This window comes from Podarcis pityusensis, assembly GCF_964106645.2.
Source record: "Podarcis pityusensis genome assembly, chromosome: Z".
Lineage (NCBI taxonomy): Eukaryota > Metazoa > Chordata > Lepidosauria > Squamata > Lacertidae > Podarcis > Podarcis pityusensis.
Window position 1 is genome coordinate 22,056,178 of NC_138044.1, and position 14,793 is coordinate 22,070,970.

Genomic DNA, 14,793 nt, shown 5'->3' on the forward strand with positions numbered 1-14,793 from the left:
AAGAGTGATTATGGATGATTACCAGAGAAACTGAAGGAAGTCCAAAAAGAGTAATTTGTTAAAATTTGGATAAATTGTACAATTCTGCTGGAAAATTAATAAAAAATTATATGAAAAAAAAGACAGGTGGCGCTGCAAACTGCAGCATGACGGCAGCTTTCAGAGAAATGCCAGGTAACTGCAGCAAGTTCTGAGGTGAGCGGCAGTGGCAGCAGGCAAGCCACAGAGGAAGAATTATGGCAGGCCAAGGAAGCTTCTCAGAACCTGAGGTTATGGCAGGCCTACCCATGAGGCAAGGTGAGGCAACCAGCTCAGGCAGAAGGATTCACAAGGATAGCAGGGCCTTTGGCCTCCAGGGAATCCATCACCCACTGCTGTTGCCACTGAAAGCTGCTCTTTGAAAGCCATTTCCTCTTTGACAGCCCTCCTACCCCATGTCACCTCTGTGGTGGCCCCTTGGCGAGTAGGAGATGCTGATGGTCTCCTCCCACCCCTAGGGAGGAAATGGCAGGAGCTGCCCTCTGGGGTCTCCTGGGCTTGGCACCCACCCAGAGTAATTTAGAGCAGGCTATTTTTCTGGCTTCCGTCACAGTGTCCCATTCTGCCAGAAGCAGTTTAGTCCTGCTGGTCATATGACCCGGAAGCTGTCTGTGGACAAATGCCGCCTCCCTCAGCCAGAAGCAAGATGAGTGCCACAACCCCATAGTCACCTTTGACTGGACTTAACCATCCAGGGGTCCTTTACCTTTTACCTTACTTTCCTTCCCACAATGGCCTTCAATTCCCACTTCAACCATCTTGAATCTTGATTTTATTTCCCCCCTTGTTCCCAATGTAGATCTGCCCACTGGTGGAGGAAGAGGAGTGCGAGGGGAGCGCACCGCCTCTGGCAGTGCGATCCCGGTGGGGTGCCATCGAGGCTGCACCCCTGCCCACGCTGGGTGCCACGCCCCCACAGGTGTCACGCCATGCTCCGAGGATGCGCGCCATGCCCCCAGGACGCATGCCACGCCACACTCACGCCTGCTCTCCACCCCGTGGTGCCAGAGTGTGAAGCTCCGCCACTGGATCTGCCTTCCACTTTTTTTCTGGGTGGCGGGAATCACTTTGTGGCTTGCCCCAGGTGCCAAAATACCTTGGGCAAGCCCTGCCTGAGCTGTTGCATAATTGCTATTGCTATCTATTGGGTTTAACACATTTTATGTTACACGGCGCGTTCTAACCAATCGTATAAGCGTTGGTAGACGAACATTCTAATGGCAAGTAAGCGCATGCTCTTTCAAATGTCAACTGTCAACAATGGTCAGTTAATACTCGGCTTTATTATTGTGTTGTCCAGTCAGTTCGGTTCTTGTTTTCCTATGAGTGAGCTGTTGTCACTCCCAATTGTTGAATAAGCGTATTTGAGGAACTTATACTGCCTTGGGCTTCTGACTTTTTCCGAACATTTAACATTGGCAACAAAGGTGGGATTGATGAGCTCCCGCAGGCTGCCAGAGGCCCAAGAACGCACCACAGCACTGCCACCTGCCGCCTCACACTAAGCGCGACCTCACCGCCACGCTGGACTCAGCAAATAGTCCCGGAAAAGAGACCGCACCTGCCACGTCTTCACAACCACCCACAATCGCACAAGCGACTGCTCCAGGTCTGAGGATGGCCACCAGTCATAGTCAGCCGCCACCGGACTTCGATTAATTATTATTATTATTATTATTATTATTTATTTATTTATACCCCGCCCATTTGGCTGAGTTTCCCCAGCCACGCTGGGCGGCTCCCAATCAAGTATTAAAAACAATACAGCAATAAATATTAAAAACTTCCCTAAGCAGGGCTGCCTTCAGATGTCTTTTAAAGATTGGATAACTGCTTATTTCCTTCACATCTGAAGGGAGGGTGTTCCACAGGGTGGGTGCAACTACCGAGAAGGCCCTCTGTCTGGTTCCCTGTATCCTCACTTCTCGCAATGAGGGAACTGCCAGAAAGCCCTCGGCACTGGATTTCAGTGTTCGGGCTGAACGATGGGGATGGAGACGCTCCTTCAGGTATACAGGACCGAGGCCGTTTAGGGCTTTAAAGGTCAGCACCAACACTTTGAATTGTGCTCAGAAACGTACTGGGAGCCAATGCAGATCTCTCGGGACCGGTGTTATGTAGCCCCAGCAGCCACTCCCAGTCACCAGTCTAGCTGCCACATTCTGGATTAACTGCAGTTTCTGAGTCACCTTCAAAGGTAGCCCCACGTAGAGCGTATTGCAGTAGTCCAAGTGGGAGATAACTAGAGCATGCACCACTCTGGCAAGACAGTCTGCGGGCAGGTAGAGTCTTACCCTACGTACCAGGTGGAGCTGGTAGACAGCCACCCTGGACACAGAATTAACCTGCGCCTCCAAAATGACTCCCAGGCTGTGCACCTGGTCCTTCAGGGACACAGTTACCCCATTCAGGACCAGGGAATCTCCCACACCTGCCCACCCCCTGTCCCCCAAAAACAGTACTTCTGTCTTGTCAGGATTCAACCTCAATCTGTTAGCCGCTATCCATCCTCCAACCGCCTCTAGCCACTCAACCAGGGCCTTCACCGCCTTCACTGGTTCTGATTTAAAAGAGAGGTAGAGCTGGGTATCATCTGCATATTGATGAATACCCAGCCCAAACCCCCTGATGATCTCTCCCAGCGGCTTTATATAGATATTAAAAAGCATGGGGGAGAGGACGGAACCCTGAGGCACCCCACAAGTGAGAGCCCAGGGGCCTGAACACTCATCCCCCCCACCACTTTCTGGACACGGCCCAGGAGAAAGGAGCGGAACCACCATATAACAGTGCCCCCAGCTCCCAGCCCCTCTAGACGGTCCAGAAGGTTGTTATGGTTGATGGTGTCAAAGGCCACTGAGAGATCCAGCAGAACTAGGAAACAGCTCTCACCTTTGTCCCTAGCCCGCCGGAGATCATCAACCAGCGCGACCAAGGCAGTTTTAGTCCCATGAAGAGGCCTGAATCCCAACTGGAAAGGATCCAAATGGTCCGCATTCTCCAGGCGTGCCTGGAGTTGTTCAGCAACCACCTTGCCCAAGAATGGTAGATTTGAGACTGGGCGATAGTTGGCCATATTGGCCGCATCTAAAGATGTTTTTTTAAGCAGCAGTTTAATGACCGCCTCTTTCAGCGGGTCTGGGAAGGCTCCTCCACAGAGGGAAGCATTCACCACCCCACGAAGCCCATCGCCCAGCCCTTCCCGGATTGCTTTTATCAGCCAGGATGGGCAAGAATCAAGGAGACAGGTAGTCGGTTTCACTTGTCCAAGCAGCCTGTCCACATCCTCGGAGGTAACAGATTGGAACTGATACCATGTAACATGACTAGACAGGACTCCAGCACTCTCCCGCCCCAGCCCTGCTTCCACGGTGGAGTCTACCTCCTTCTGAATCTGAGCGACTTTATCTGCAAAAAACTTTGCAAAAGCTTTGCAGATCTTGGGGTCCCAACCAGGCCCTGGTGATGCAGGTGGTTCCGATAGATTGTGAACCACCTGAAAGTGTCTCTTGCTGCTGTTTTCTGCAGATGCAATAGAGGCGGTGAAGAAGGCCCTCTTCGCCGTCGCCATTGCCACTTGGCAGGCTTGATGTTGAGCTCCAGCCCGTGTCCGGTCTAATTCAGAATGAGTTTTCTGCCACCGGTGCTCTAGCCATCTCAACGATTGTTTCATCGCCCCCAGCTCTGGGGAAAACCATGGGGCTGTCCGGGCTCCATGCAATTGGAGAGGGCGCTTCGGAGCCAGACAGTCAATAGCCCTGGTTAACTCCGCATTCCAGCGGACCACCAGGGAATCAGCTGAAAGGCCATCAACTTGGGATAAAACATCCCCTACCACTCTCTGGTAGCCAATTGGATCCATTAAGTGGCGGGGGCGGACCATCCAAATTGGTCCCACCTCCCTGCAGAGGGGAAGGGTCGCGGAGAAGTCAAGTTGCACCAGGAAGTGATCTGACCATGGCACTTCTTTTGTTTTGCTTTTAGTTAGTGTCAGATCACCAACATCCGTAGAGGTAAACACCAGGTCTAAGGCATGTCCTTGGCCCATGAGTTGGGCCAAACTTATTCAGGGACAGCCCCATGCAGGCCATGTTTTCCACGAAGTCCCGAGCCATCCTGCAGAATGGCCGCAGTGGCTCCACCGAATAAGGAGCTACGTCCGACTACAAGGCTTCACTAGGGAGGCAGACAAGGTGGGTGTGCTACTGATAGTGCTGGGAAGTTCTGCCATCACTCTACTGGAAGGTCTGATGGCACCCAGGGACATAGAGGCATGCACTTTCCATGAGCTGACACAGGCTATGACAAGACACCTTACGCCTCAGCCAACTAAGAACCACCACCCTTACAACTTTGCACACAGAGAGCAACAAGCACAAGAGTCAGTGAGTGAATACATCACAGCGCTCTGGGCAATTGCAATGTATTGCCAATTCAATGACATCGAGGGACTTCTCGAAAGGTTCGTCAGACAGCCATCTCTGACAATATCACGATGATGGAAGCAATGAATATGGCCACAGCCTTTGAGAAGGATAATGCCCACGAGGCGGTCCACAACCCACATAAGGAGAACTCACCACATCCAGCGAGACCGGTCGTCTTCCATAGATTCCCACAATGAGGATGTCCACCGAGCTTTGGACTGACCCGACCGACACCACTGCTCCCAAGCTACAAGAGCATCGTCAAACCAGCGATCATCTGACGCACTTTGAGGAACCTGCGCCAGCTGCGGAAAAAACCAAGAGCATCGGACATGCAGATCCTGCGGCTGAAAGACTTACCGGACCAGCCCTTGCATGTGAAGGACATTGCCACCGCAACCGCAAAGGATAGGCTGTTGTCCTGCGTCTTGGACTGGGTGGGGAGGGGGTGGCCCGGGAAGCTGGGTCCAGAATTTTCATGCTATACAGCCTGCAAGGATGAGCTGTCTACTCACCAAGGATGTGTGTTATGGGTAGCCATGTCATAGTCCGTCCCCCCCATTAAGGAAAAAAGTCTTAGAAGGGCTGCACATGTCTCACCCGGGGATTGTCCGGATGAAGGCATTGGCCCGTAGCTAGGTGTGGTCACGGCCAGGCATAGATGCGGAGATAGAGGGCTGGGTGAAACGTTGCGAGCCCTGCCAGGTCTCCCGGCCGGATCCACCCAAGGCCTGGGAGTCCACACAGTCCCCATGGTCTCGGGTGCACATGGATTTCGCGGGGCCTTTTCAGGGCCAACACTTCCTAATAGTAGTCGACTCTCAGTCCAAGGGGCTCAAGGTGGTGCCGACCTCAACCATGTCCGCTAGAGCGACTATAAACACGTTCAGGAAGCTATTTGCGACACACGGCTTGCCAGACTTACTGCTGAGTAATAATGGGACCACTTTTACTTCGGCGGAATTCAAAGAATTTGTAACCAATAATGGAATCCACATTCGTTCTGCTCCTTTTCACCCGGCTGAACAGCCAAGCTGAACACATGGTCCATACTACAAAAGATGCGCTTAGGCGCATGGTGCATGGAGACTGGACTCTCTGGTTAGCGGAGTTCTTATTGGCTCAACACATCACCCCAAGCGCAGTGACCGGCTGGACCCTGGCAGAGTTGCTTATGGGGAGGAGGCTCACTACCCTCCTTGATCGTATGCACCCTGACCGGGCTCTTGAGCAATGGCCATCCACTGTGGTGCAGGGGGCTCCAAGAAGGTTCTCCCCGGGGACACTGTGTACCTCCAAAACTATGGGTCTGGACAGGGTTGGGTCCCTGGTATCATTGCCCGCTGTACAGGTCCGGTTTCCTACAAGGTAGGGTTGGAGGGGGGACTGGTTTGGAAGAGACACATCAACCATATCAGAGCCAAAGCACCTCCGAACACGGAACTTCAAGCGGAACCAGAGGACAGAGAAATGGGTACTTTGGGAGATTCTGTGCCCAGGCCAGGGTGGGAACCAGACGGGTTGCTGGTGACTGAGTTACCCCAGCAGGGCGACTTCAGGCTGGAATCCTCAGTGGCTCCATCGGCAGTGACCCCTTCGGAGCTGGCCTCACTGACCGCCCCACTCAGACTGCGGATACCGGAGGAACCTCCTGGGTCACCCACTCGGGCACAGGAACCGCGACAGTCACAGCAGGAGCGGAAAAGGCCGGCACACCTTGATGACTATGTTTGTTCCTTTTGTTAGGAAGTTGGGGTGGGAGGAGTGTTATGTATTGGGTTTAATGCAGTTTATGTTAGAAGGCGTGATCTAACGAATCGTATAAGTGTTGGTAGACGAACATTCTAATGGCAAGTAAGCGCATGCACTTTCAACTGTCAACAGTCAGTTCATGCTTGGCATTATTATTGCGTTGTCCAGTCAGTCCGGTTCTTGTTTTCCCATGAGTGAGCTGTTGTCACTCCCAATTGTTGAATAAATGTAGTTGAGGAACTTATACTGCCTTGGGTTTCTGACTTTTTCTGAACATTTAACAGCTATCACATGCTGTTATCTCCTAACCTCAGGCAAGGCGTGATGCCTCTCTGCCCTCTTTCCCAGTATGTTCAACCAGTATAGCAAGTAGTTTTCACTAGATGAAGTCTGGAGAGGCTTGCCTGTCTTCCCATGCCTGGTGCTGTAAGGTAAAGGTAAAGGTAATCTCGCTTTCAGGCTGAGGGAGACGGCATTTGTCCACAGACAGCTTTTCGGGTCGTGTAAGCAGAGTTCGTCCAATGGGTCACTGGAGCGCCAAGTGGTTTGCTGTTCCTGAAAAAGTCCTCACTAGATGGCGCTGCAGAACAGCTGGATGAAAAGAGCTGCAAGCCCAGCCTTCCCCGCCCCGCCTTACCGCTGACTCTGCCACCAAAGAGATAGAGAAATTAGAATGCTACAAGCAGCCCTCCGCTTCGGGTTTCCATTTCACCTCCAATTTAGGTGGGGGAACTGATCGACCCTATGTCCTATGTCCTTTGCGTTGGTGCCCCCCCGCCCCGAGGCTTGGCTCCAGGCTGAGGATGCCAAGGGCCCGTATGGGCTTATTTGGCTGCAGCGGCAGCATTAAATGACCTAATTATTAATTAATACAACAATCCCATTGACCTCTCGGCAGCTTTAATACCGCCAAGGGCTCCAAAGCCTCGCGAGGCCAGCCTACATGCTCAAGGCAGCCCCGCGAATGGCGCCTGGTGAGCAAAAGGCGCATTCGTCGGGGAACCCCCGAAGTGTGGCTCCGAAGTGTCGCCTCCTACCTCTCCGGGTCCCGCCCCACCCAGGCGCTGGAGTCGAGTTCCGAGCGGGCTCCTTGCCCGCCCCGCCCCGCGCCCCGCCCCTGCCTTCCAGCCTCGCTAAATGGACCGCCGATGTGCCTCCGCCGCCTCGCCAGGCCGGGCCAGGCGGGGAGAAGATGGCACTGTCCAGGGGCCTGCGGTGCTGCCAGCGGGTCTTCGGCTGGGTTCCCGTCGCCATCATCACCCTGGTGGTGCTCTGGTCCTACTACGCCTACGTCTTCGAGCTCTGCTTGGGTGAGGCTGGGCGTGGAGCGCGAGGGGCACGGATTCTCCCTGGGCGTCAAGCCCCACTGGAAACAGGCGGGCTTCCTCATGAGTTGTAACCGGGAGGGAAAGGCAAGGGGAGGACGCGCAGACCCCGAGCGCACTTTGCCCCCCCCCCGCCCGCAGGGAGGCAGGTGGGCTTCCTCGTGGGTAAACGCCTTGCCTGGGAGTGAGCCCCTCTGAACGCAAAGGGGTTTCCCTCTGAGCAAAGGCAGGAAGGGGGCTGCGCGGATCCTGGGCGCACTTTGTCTCCCAAGGAGTAAGCCTCCTAGGGCACAGGTGGGCTTCCTCCCGGGTAAATGCGACGCCGCCAGCTCCGCATCTCCTTCTGAAGGGGTGGCTGAAAACCTCCCTGCGTGCCCTTGCTGGGGTGCAGGAAAGAGTCCACTGTTCGTAATCGAGGGAGTTTGCGAGGTGAGGCGACCCTGCTGCCTGGGGCAGCAGATCCCAATTTCGGTCTCTCCCCCCCCCCCCCCCGCGCCACCTCCCATGTTCCTGATGTGGGTTTTCCCCGACCCCCTTCTTCCCTGATGGGGAAAGGGAAACCACAATTTTGGGGTCCTCAGGTGCCGAAATGTCTTGGGCTGGCCCTGAGTCCTTATACTGTACAGTACTGCACAGCAAGCCCTAACAGAGGTTTCGTAGTTCAGCGTTGCCCCCTCAAGACACTGAGAGGGTTATGAGCTCTCAGCAGGAGCGAGGTTGGGACAAGGGACTTCCTGGTTCTCAGTCTTCAGTGGGGTGAATTCAAACCCAATGCTTCTCTTTCTCTAGCCTGACCTCTTCCTTTTCTGTTTTTGCTGCGATCCTGCCACCCTCTTGAGCCAGCCTTGATTGTGTATCACAAAAACCTGAGGCAGTTGTAGCAGGGGAGATAGAGCCTGGTGTGAGGCAGGAGAACAAAGCTACCTAGCTCTGCTAGAGAAGCTGTGGTGTTTCTATATAAAAATAAAATGGACTTTCTATAGAAATGATAATCATGATTTTTTTAAAAAAGAAACACTACCTTGGTTTGTAACTGGCCAAACCATCAGTTTCTGTCAATGGTCAACATGCTTATTTATCACTCATCCAAAACAGATCAAACATATTTACCATCAAGTCATAATACTGCAGATTATACTTCAGCTTGCATTCTGTTGACTTTGTTTTTATCACCCCTTCGGATTATGTTACAGTAATTGATTTGTGAATGAAATGGTTGGCATTATAATTATGATAATATGATGGGGATAATAATAAGTCAGATTTGGAAATGGTTTGTCATTGGGAATGGGGTTAGCGGGGAGGGGAAACGAGCCTGCTTAGAGGGAGGCTTGTGTTGGAATTGGGTGAAAGCAAAGCTAGTGATTTGATGCTAAATGGAGGAGAAATAACCAGTAAGCTTCAAGGCCAAGAATTTGACTCCAGGTCTCCCTGGGCAAAGTCCAGCACAGTGGCTGTGCTGTACCACTCTGATAACATGCCTGCCTGCCACACCAGTTTAAAGTACAGAGCTAGTAGTTTCCAACAATCCAAGGTGAGAGAAGGGAGAATATATTGATGCTCATTCCCTCTCCTACCAACATGAACTAGCCGGCCTTTGGTCTAATACAGCAGGGATTTTCTTACATTATTAGGGTGGAAAGGATGATGTTTGGGAGGGTTGGTGCTCTTTTTGTGGTGAGGAAGGGAGGGAAAATTTATATATTTCCTTCCAAGATTATGCATATAGCATAGGAAGTAACATACAGAAATGATATGCACTCAGGAATGCACTGTAATGCAAAGCCTTCATCAGGACTTTCTTGGTTGTGGTCATTTCCCTGTGGAAGAGCCTTCACAGAGAAGCCCACCAATGCCTCTTATTACAGTGGTACCTCGGGTTACGTACTTAATTAGTTCTGGAGGTCTGTTCTTAACCTGAAACTGTTCTTAACCTGAATCACCACTTTAGCTAATGGGGCCTTCCGCTGCTGCCGCGCCACCACTGCATGATTTCTGTTCTCATCCTGAAGCAAAGTTCTTAACCTGAAGCACTATTTCTGGGTTAGCGGAGTCTGTAACCTGAAGCATATGTAACCTGAAGCGTATGTAACCTGAGGTACCACTGTATAGGTCTTTTGGTTGACATTTGGGTAAATTGGCATGATTGCTGTACTGATTTTACTGACTCTCATTATGGTTTTATCACATTTTTGTCAGCCAGACAGGGGAGACATCAGATACATTTCAAAATAAATAAAATACATGCCTTTTAAAGCAGGAGTAGTTTCACATGACCAGTCAAGGCAGCTGCTTAAGGCCCAAACTACTGCCAGTCACCTGTAGTTCTTTCCTGCGCCCGCCCTTTTCCAAAAGCATTCAGGCCAGATTCTGTCTTGAGCAAGGAGATGTGAGAGGCTGCTTTCACTTCTGGAGATCATGCTGCTTGGTATTGCCCCCTCCCCAGCACACATGTTTACTTGTAGAAGAAACTTCTTTGTTTTCCCCAGTCTAGTCCTCACAGCTCTCCCACAGCTGCATATGTTATTTTGTTGTTTATGTTGCTTTTCTAAGGAAGATAAAATGTGAGTAAATATACGTGAGCATCAGATATAGGCTGAGCCTCCATCTTATTGAATCAGCTCATATTACCTCCACTTGTGAATTCTTGTTTAAGAATAAACAGATCAGCATTTTTAGCACAGATTGTCCTTTAGCTTGTGTCAATGCATTCACAAAATCAGTATATACATCACTGAGGACTTCTCCATGATGAAGCTGGCATTCAGAGGGGAAATTCACATCTTTCCCCCCCTCTGGAGCTAATAAAGCAGGCGGAAGTAAAAATTTAAATCCTGATAGCTGATTTATCAACAACAGTACTGTACTGGTCTTTGATCTGCCTTGCTGGTAATACTGCCCACTGAAGTGTCTTCTTGGATCCTTTTCTGAAGTGGGTGAGAAATAGGCGTGGCACATACCTTTCCAGAGCATTGTTGACTTGGTGAAGGTATGTGGATTTTGCAGGGGGTGGGGGAGTTGTGTGTGTGTCAAACATCTCAAAGTGAGATGTTCCAGGTGCTTACCCAGGTTCTGTTTCCTTGGAATGAAGGTCAGCAAAGACTGTGGTGTCTTTCAGATATATTTATTTACAGATGTATACAACCTGAATATAGGACTGAGGGCCTCACAGGATTAACACCCCAATAGATCTTGCTTCTCCACTAGTTGCAGTCGCAGACCTGTGTGTCTGTGTCTCCTTCCAGCTCTGCCCTCAGTATAATACAGTGGTACCTTGGGATGTGAACGGGATCTGTTCCGGAGCCCCATCCTGAATAGAATGTAAGACGCGACTGCGCGGGTTGCGTTTCACCGCTACCACGCATGCGTGTGATGTCATTTTTGACCGTCTGCTCATGCGCGAGCGGCAAAACCTGGAAGTAACTCGCTCCATTACTTCCAGGTCGCCACGGAGCGCAACCCGAAAATACTTATCCTGAAGTGTATTTATCCCAAGGTATGACTGTATTCTAGCTATTGTTCTCCTATCTAAAAGGAGGGGGCATGGAGGAAAGGCCCCACCCATTACATTATTGTCTTACAGAGAAACTTGTCTGGCCAACCTCCTCCATTAGATTATAACCCTCACTGGTTATTGTCCCCCACGAATTGGAAGGGACTCAGTGCATCATCCAGACTGAGCTCCCCAAACCTACAACATAATTAAGAAGAGGCAAGCACACCAGTAGGTAATTACGGAAATGCGCAGAAATCCTTCCTCTCCCCTATTTTCTGAGCCTCTAGCAGAGTCTGCTTAGACATTGTCAAGATTTTCTCCACAGCTGTAAGAGCTAGCAGTCTTCTTCAACAGAGCATAGGGTTTTCTGAGCTGGGGTTCATGCATAGATTTGGAACCATTTGGTCTGCTGTGAATCAAGACTTGGGCCGGTTAACCCTTGCTGGAATTAGTGATTACTGAGGATGTATAGCTGCAGCCCAAATCACCTGCCTGGCTTGTAAATAAAAAAAAATGTGTGTGCTGTGATATTGTGCTGCTGTGAGTGTCCCCAACCCACCTCAGCTTCAGTTCTTAGGCTGTCATTTGCAAGGCTGAGAAACTAGAAGCACAGTACAGTGGTACCTCGGGTTAAGAACTTAATTCATTCTGGAGGTCCATTCTTAACCTAAAACTGTTCTTAACCTGAAGCACCACTTTAGCTAATGGGGCCTCCCGCCGCTGCCGCACGATTTCTGTTCTCATCCTGAAGCAAAGTTCTCAACCCGAGGTACTATTTCTGGGTTAGTGGAGTCTGTAACCTGATGCAGCTGTAACCTGAAGCGTCTGTAATCCGAGGTACCACTGTAATGACTGTTGATGGGAAGGGGAGGGAAGGCACATGGTGGCAGCTTTTGGCAGCAGCCATACATCCTATTTGTTTACTAGTAATAATTGTTTCATTTGTGGTGTTGTGGAAATTGAGGGCTGCCTATAGGATAGCTTCCTTCAACCTGGTGCCCTCTAGATCAGGGATGTCAAACTCAAATTCATCGGGGGCCGCATCAGCAGTTTGGTTGTATCTGTAGGACTATGTGTCCACTCTTTATTATCATAAATTATTGTCACTGCATTCAATTATTACTGTTTTTTGTAATAATGTAAGTAATAACGAGCTCTGAAAGCAGAAACATAGTCAGAATAATGGCAAGTAGATATTCAAATGTACAAGTATTGTACAATTTATTGAAAAATGATTTTTGGTAACAGACAGTAATTATTTTTTTTAAAACATACAAATATTGCCAAACACTGTTTATTACACATATGGCAAACACAAGGCATTAACTTTTTTTTAACTTTTCTGACTAGATGGCTGACATCGTTTTCCTGAGGTCAGTCCATCGATGTCTGGCATTAGGTCTTGTGCTGTAGCAATCTGCAAAACAGCATGGAGGTTATCATCAGTGATGCGTGATCTGAGCTTTGTTTTGTTTCTTTAGCCACAAGATAGCTGGCTTTCACTGCTGCATCATTTTTTGCTGTCATTTTTGCAAAAATATTCCGTTGAGAATGCAGGCTACCTTTTAATTCTTGGACCGTTTGTTGCTTTTCCTGGTGGCTAAGGTTAGCAAATTTGGCTCCATGTTTGGTCTCAAAGTGCCCGCGTAAATTGTATTCCTTCATCACTGCCACTGCCTCATAGCAAATAAGACATACCAGCTTGTCTCCATTAATCACAAACATGTATTCACTTTCCCATCTCTCCTGAAATTGCCTTCCCTCTGCATCAACTTTTCTTTTCTTGGACATTTTTGGGTTATTTGATTGTAGTTTATGGTCCCTATAGCACTGTAAAGTGACACGGAAGTGGTCGGTATATCCATAGTTTACTGCTCAGACTTTTAAGCAGAATAATAAGCAGACCCTCCCCTAATAAGCAGACCCCCCTTCCCCCCCCATACGGTACAGGAGAGAAGGGTTCAGGCAGCCGTTGGATCTGTCACATCACAGGATGGCATGCGCTCAATATAAAAACAAGTGGAGGTTTCCTGAATGCATGTAAAGTGGAGGTTTCCTGTGTAGAACAGCCGGCGCCGCCAGAGGGCAGACGTTCTCTGGCTTGTAGGCTGCCGCGCATGCGCTGAAGATGCGCCTTTCTTGTGTAAAAAAAAAAAAAAAGCAAGAATAAAAGGTGAAGGCTGGCGGCAGGCGGCGGCTACACGGGCCACATGACGAGGTCTGGCGGGCCAGATTCGGCCCGCGGACCTTGTGTTTGACACCCGTGCTCTAGATGTTTTGGATTACAACTTCCATAAACTGCATCCAGGATAGTGGAGGTCACCAAATTGGTGAAGGCTTTCACAGGAGTGTCTTTCGTCAAGAAAATCAGTAGGGCTCAACAAGTACATAGCATGGTGTACTTGTTGACCTCTGTTGATGGAATCTTATTTGTTTCAGTTGTTCATGCAGTGCATAGTTAAACTCCCTCTAATGTGTGTGTATGTGTGCAGCTACATGTCTGTTACTTTTGAGTGGATTTGATACCATGGCTGGTGTAATGTAGAACCTAATGTCACAATTACCATGTGATAGTCTTTAAGATACCTCAGGGCTCCCTGATTTTTAAAAAAACATAAATGATTAAAATTTACAGTGAGACCTGCTTGGCGCTGACATTGTTTCTGCTGCTGTGTTAAAATGTTTCTGTGCACTCAGGCATTTTACAGTATGTAATGGGCTGTTTTTCTGATCCTTAGCTCTTGTTGTGTTTGGTTAATTGCATATTCTGCCAGTTTTGATCTTGTAATTTTTGAGAGATGGGGTTGTTTTTAGTAAAATATGCATTCATTCATTCATTCTTTGGCTTTAAGCTTTGTATATTGTATATGTTTTGTATTTCTGTGAGTTGCCATGGGTTGTTTTGAGAAAGGATCGTGACAATAATACATTTGTGGAATTTGTCTCACCGAAGCAGAAGATCAGATGCTTTGTATTCTGGATGAGCCATCTACTTCTGTGCTATAGAGAGGCATTCTTCATTGTGAGATGGAGATATGGAAGTTACAGATAATTCACTCCTAGCAATGGTTTGTTGTTTTGCTTCAGTTACTTAACACCTCCAGTAGACCTACACCTTCAACAATGTCTGTAGCTAGGATGCCATTGAAATTCAGATCCACATTAGTAAATTGCTGCTTACATTCTGCAGCCACCCCTTCCATCTGGGTGCCTTGCAGTTTGTAACTCTATCAAAGCAGGTCACTTTCAACTCCCTGTAGCATCTCATCAGGAAGGGCTCCCATCCCCCATAGTCACACCTGTCTCACTCATTCTGCTTGCAGCTACTTCATTTCATTAAATCAGTGGTTAGAATAATAGATTCATAGAATTGTAGAGTTGTAAGGGACACTGGGGGGAATCTAGTCCAAGCCCCTGCAATGCAGGAATCTCAACTAGATCATACATGAGAGACGGCCATCCAACCTCTGCTTAAAAACCTTGAAGAATAGAGAGTCCACCTCTCCTGGGAACCAGTTCCACAGCAAACAGCTCTTACTTTCAGAAAGTTCCTCCTGGTGTTTAGTCAGAATCTCCTTTCTTGTAACTTGAAGCCATTGGTTCAGGTCCTACCCTCTGGAGCAAGAAAAAACAAGCTTGTGACAGCCCTTTATATATTTGAAGTTGGCTATTCTATCTTCTTCATTCTCTTTTCCAGGCTGAACATACCCATTTCCCTCAAATGTTCCTCATAAGGCTTCATTTCCAGACCCTT

At 49.2% G+C, this 14,793-nt stretch overlaps 2 protein-coding genes across 2 annotated transcripts in view; one reads left to right on the top strand and one right to left on the bottom strand.

Annotated features, from left to right (window-relative positions):
* The window catches only part of LOC308468029 (uncharacterized protein), a 75,239-nt gene extending 68,403 nt beyond the window's left edge, over positions 1-6,836 (bottom strand). Inside the window, exons 1-2 of the mRNA XM_080989946.1 lie at positions 6,623-6,836; positions 4,620-4,771 (exon numbers count right to left, since the gene is read on the bottom strand). Coding sequence (XP_080846072.1) covers positions 4,620-4,771; positions 6,623-6,634 — 164 coding nt within the window. The 5' untranslated portion in view covers positions 6,635-6,836. The remainder of the gene's footprint in view (positions 1-4,619; positions 4,772-6,622) is intronic.
* Positions 6,837-7,345: 509 nt separating this feature from the next.
* Positions 7,346-14,793, top strand: part of ZDHHC15 (zDHHC palmitoyltransferase 15) — a 39,367-nt gene continuing 31,919 nt past the window's right edge. Inside the window, exon 1 of the mRNA XM_080989940.1 lies at positions 7,346-7,528. Within this exon, the coding sequence (XP_080846066.1) occupies positions 7,411-7,528 (118 nt within the window). The 5' untranslated portion in view covers positions 7,346-7,410. The remainder of the gene's footprint in view (positions 7,529-14,793) is intronic.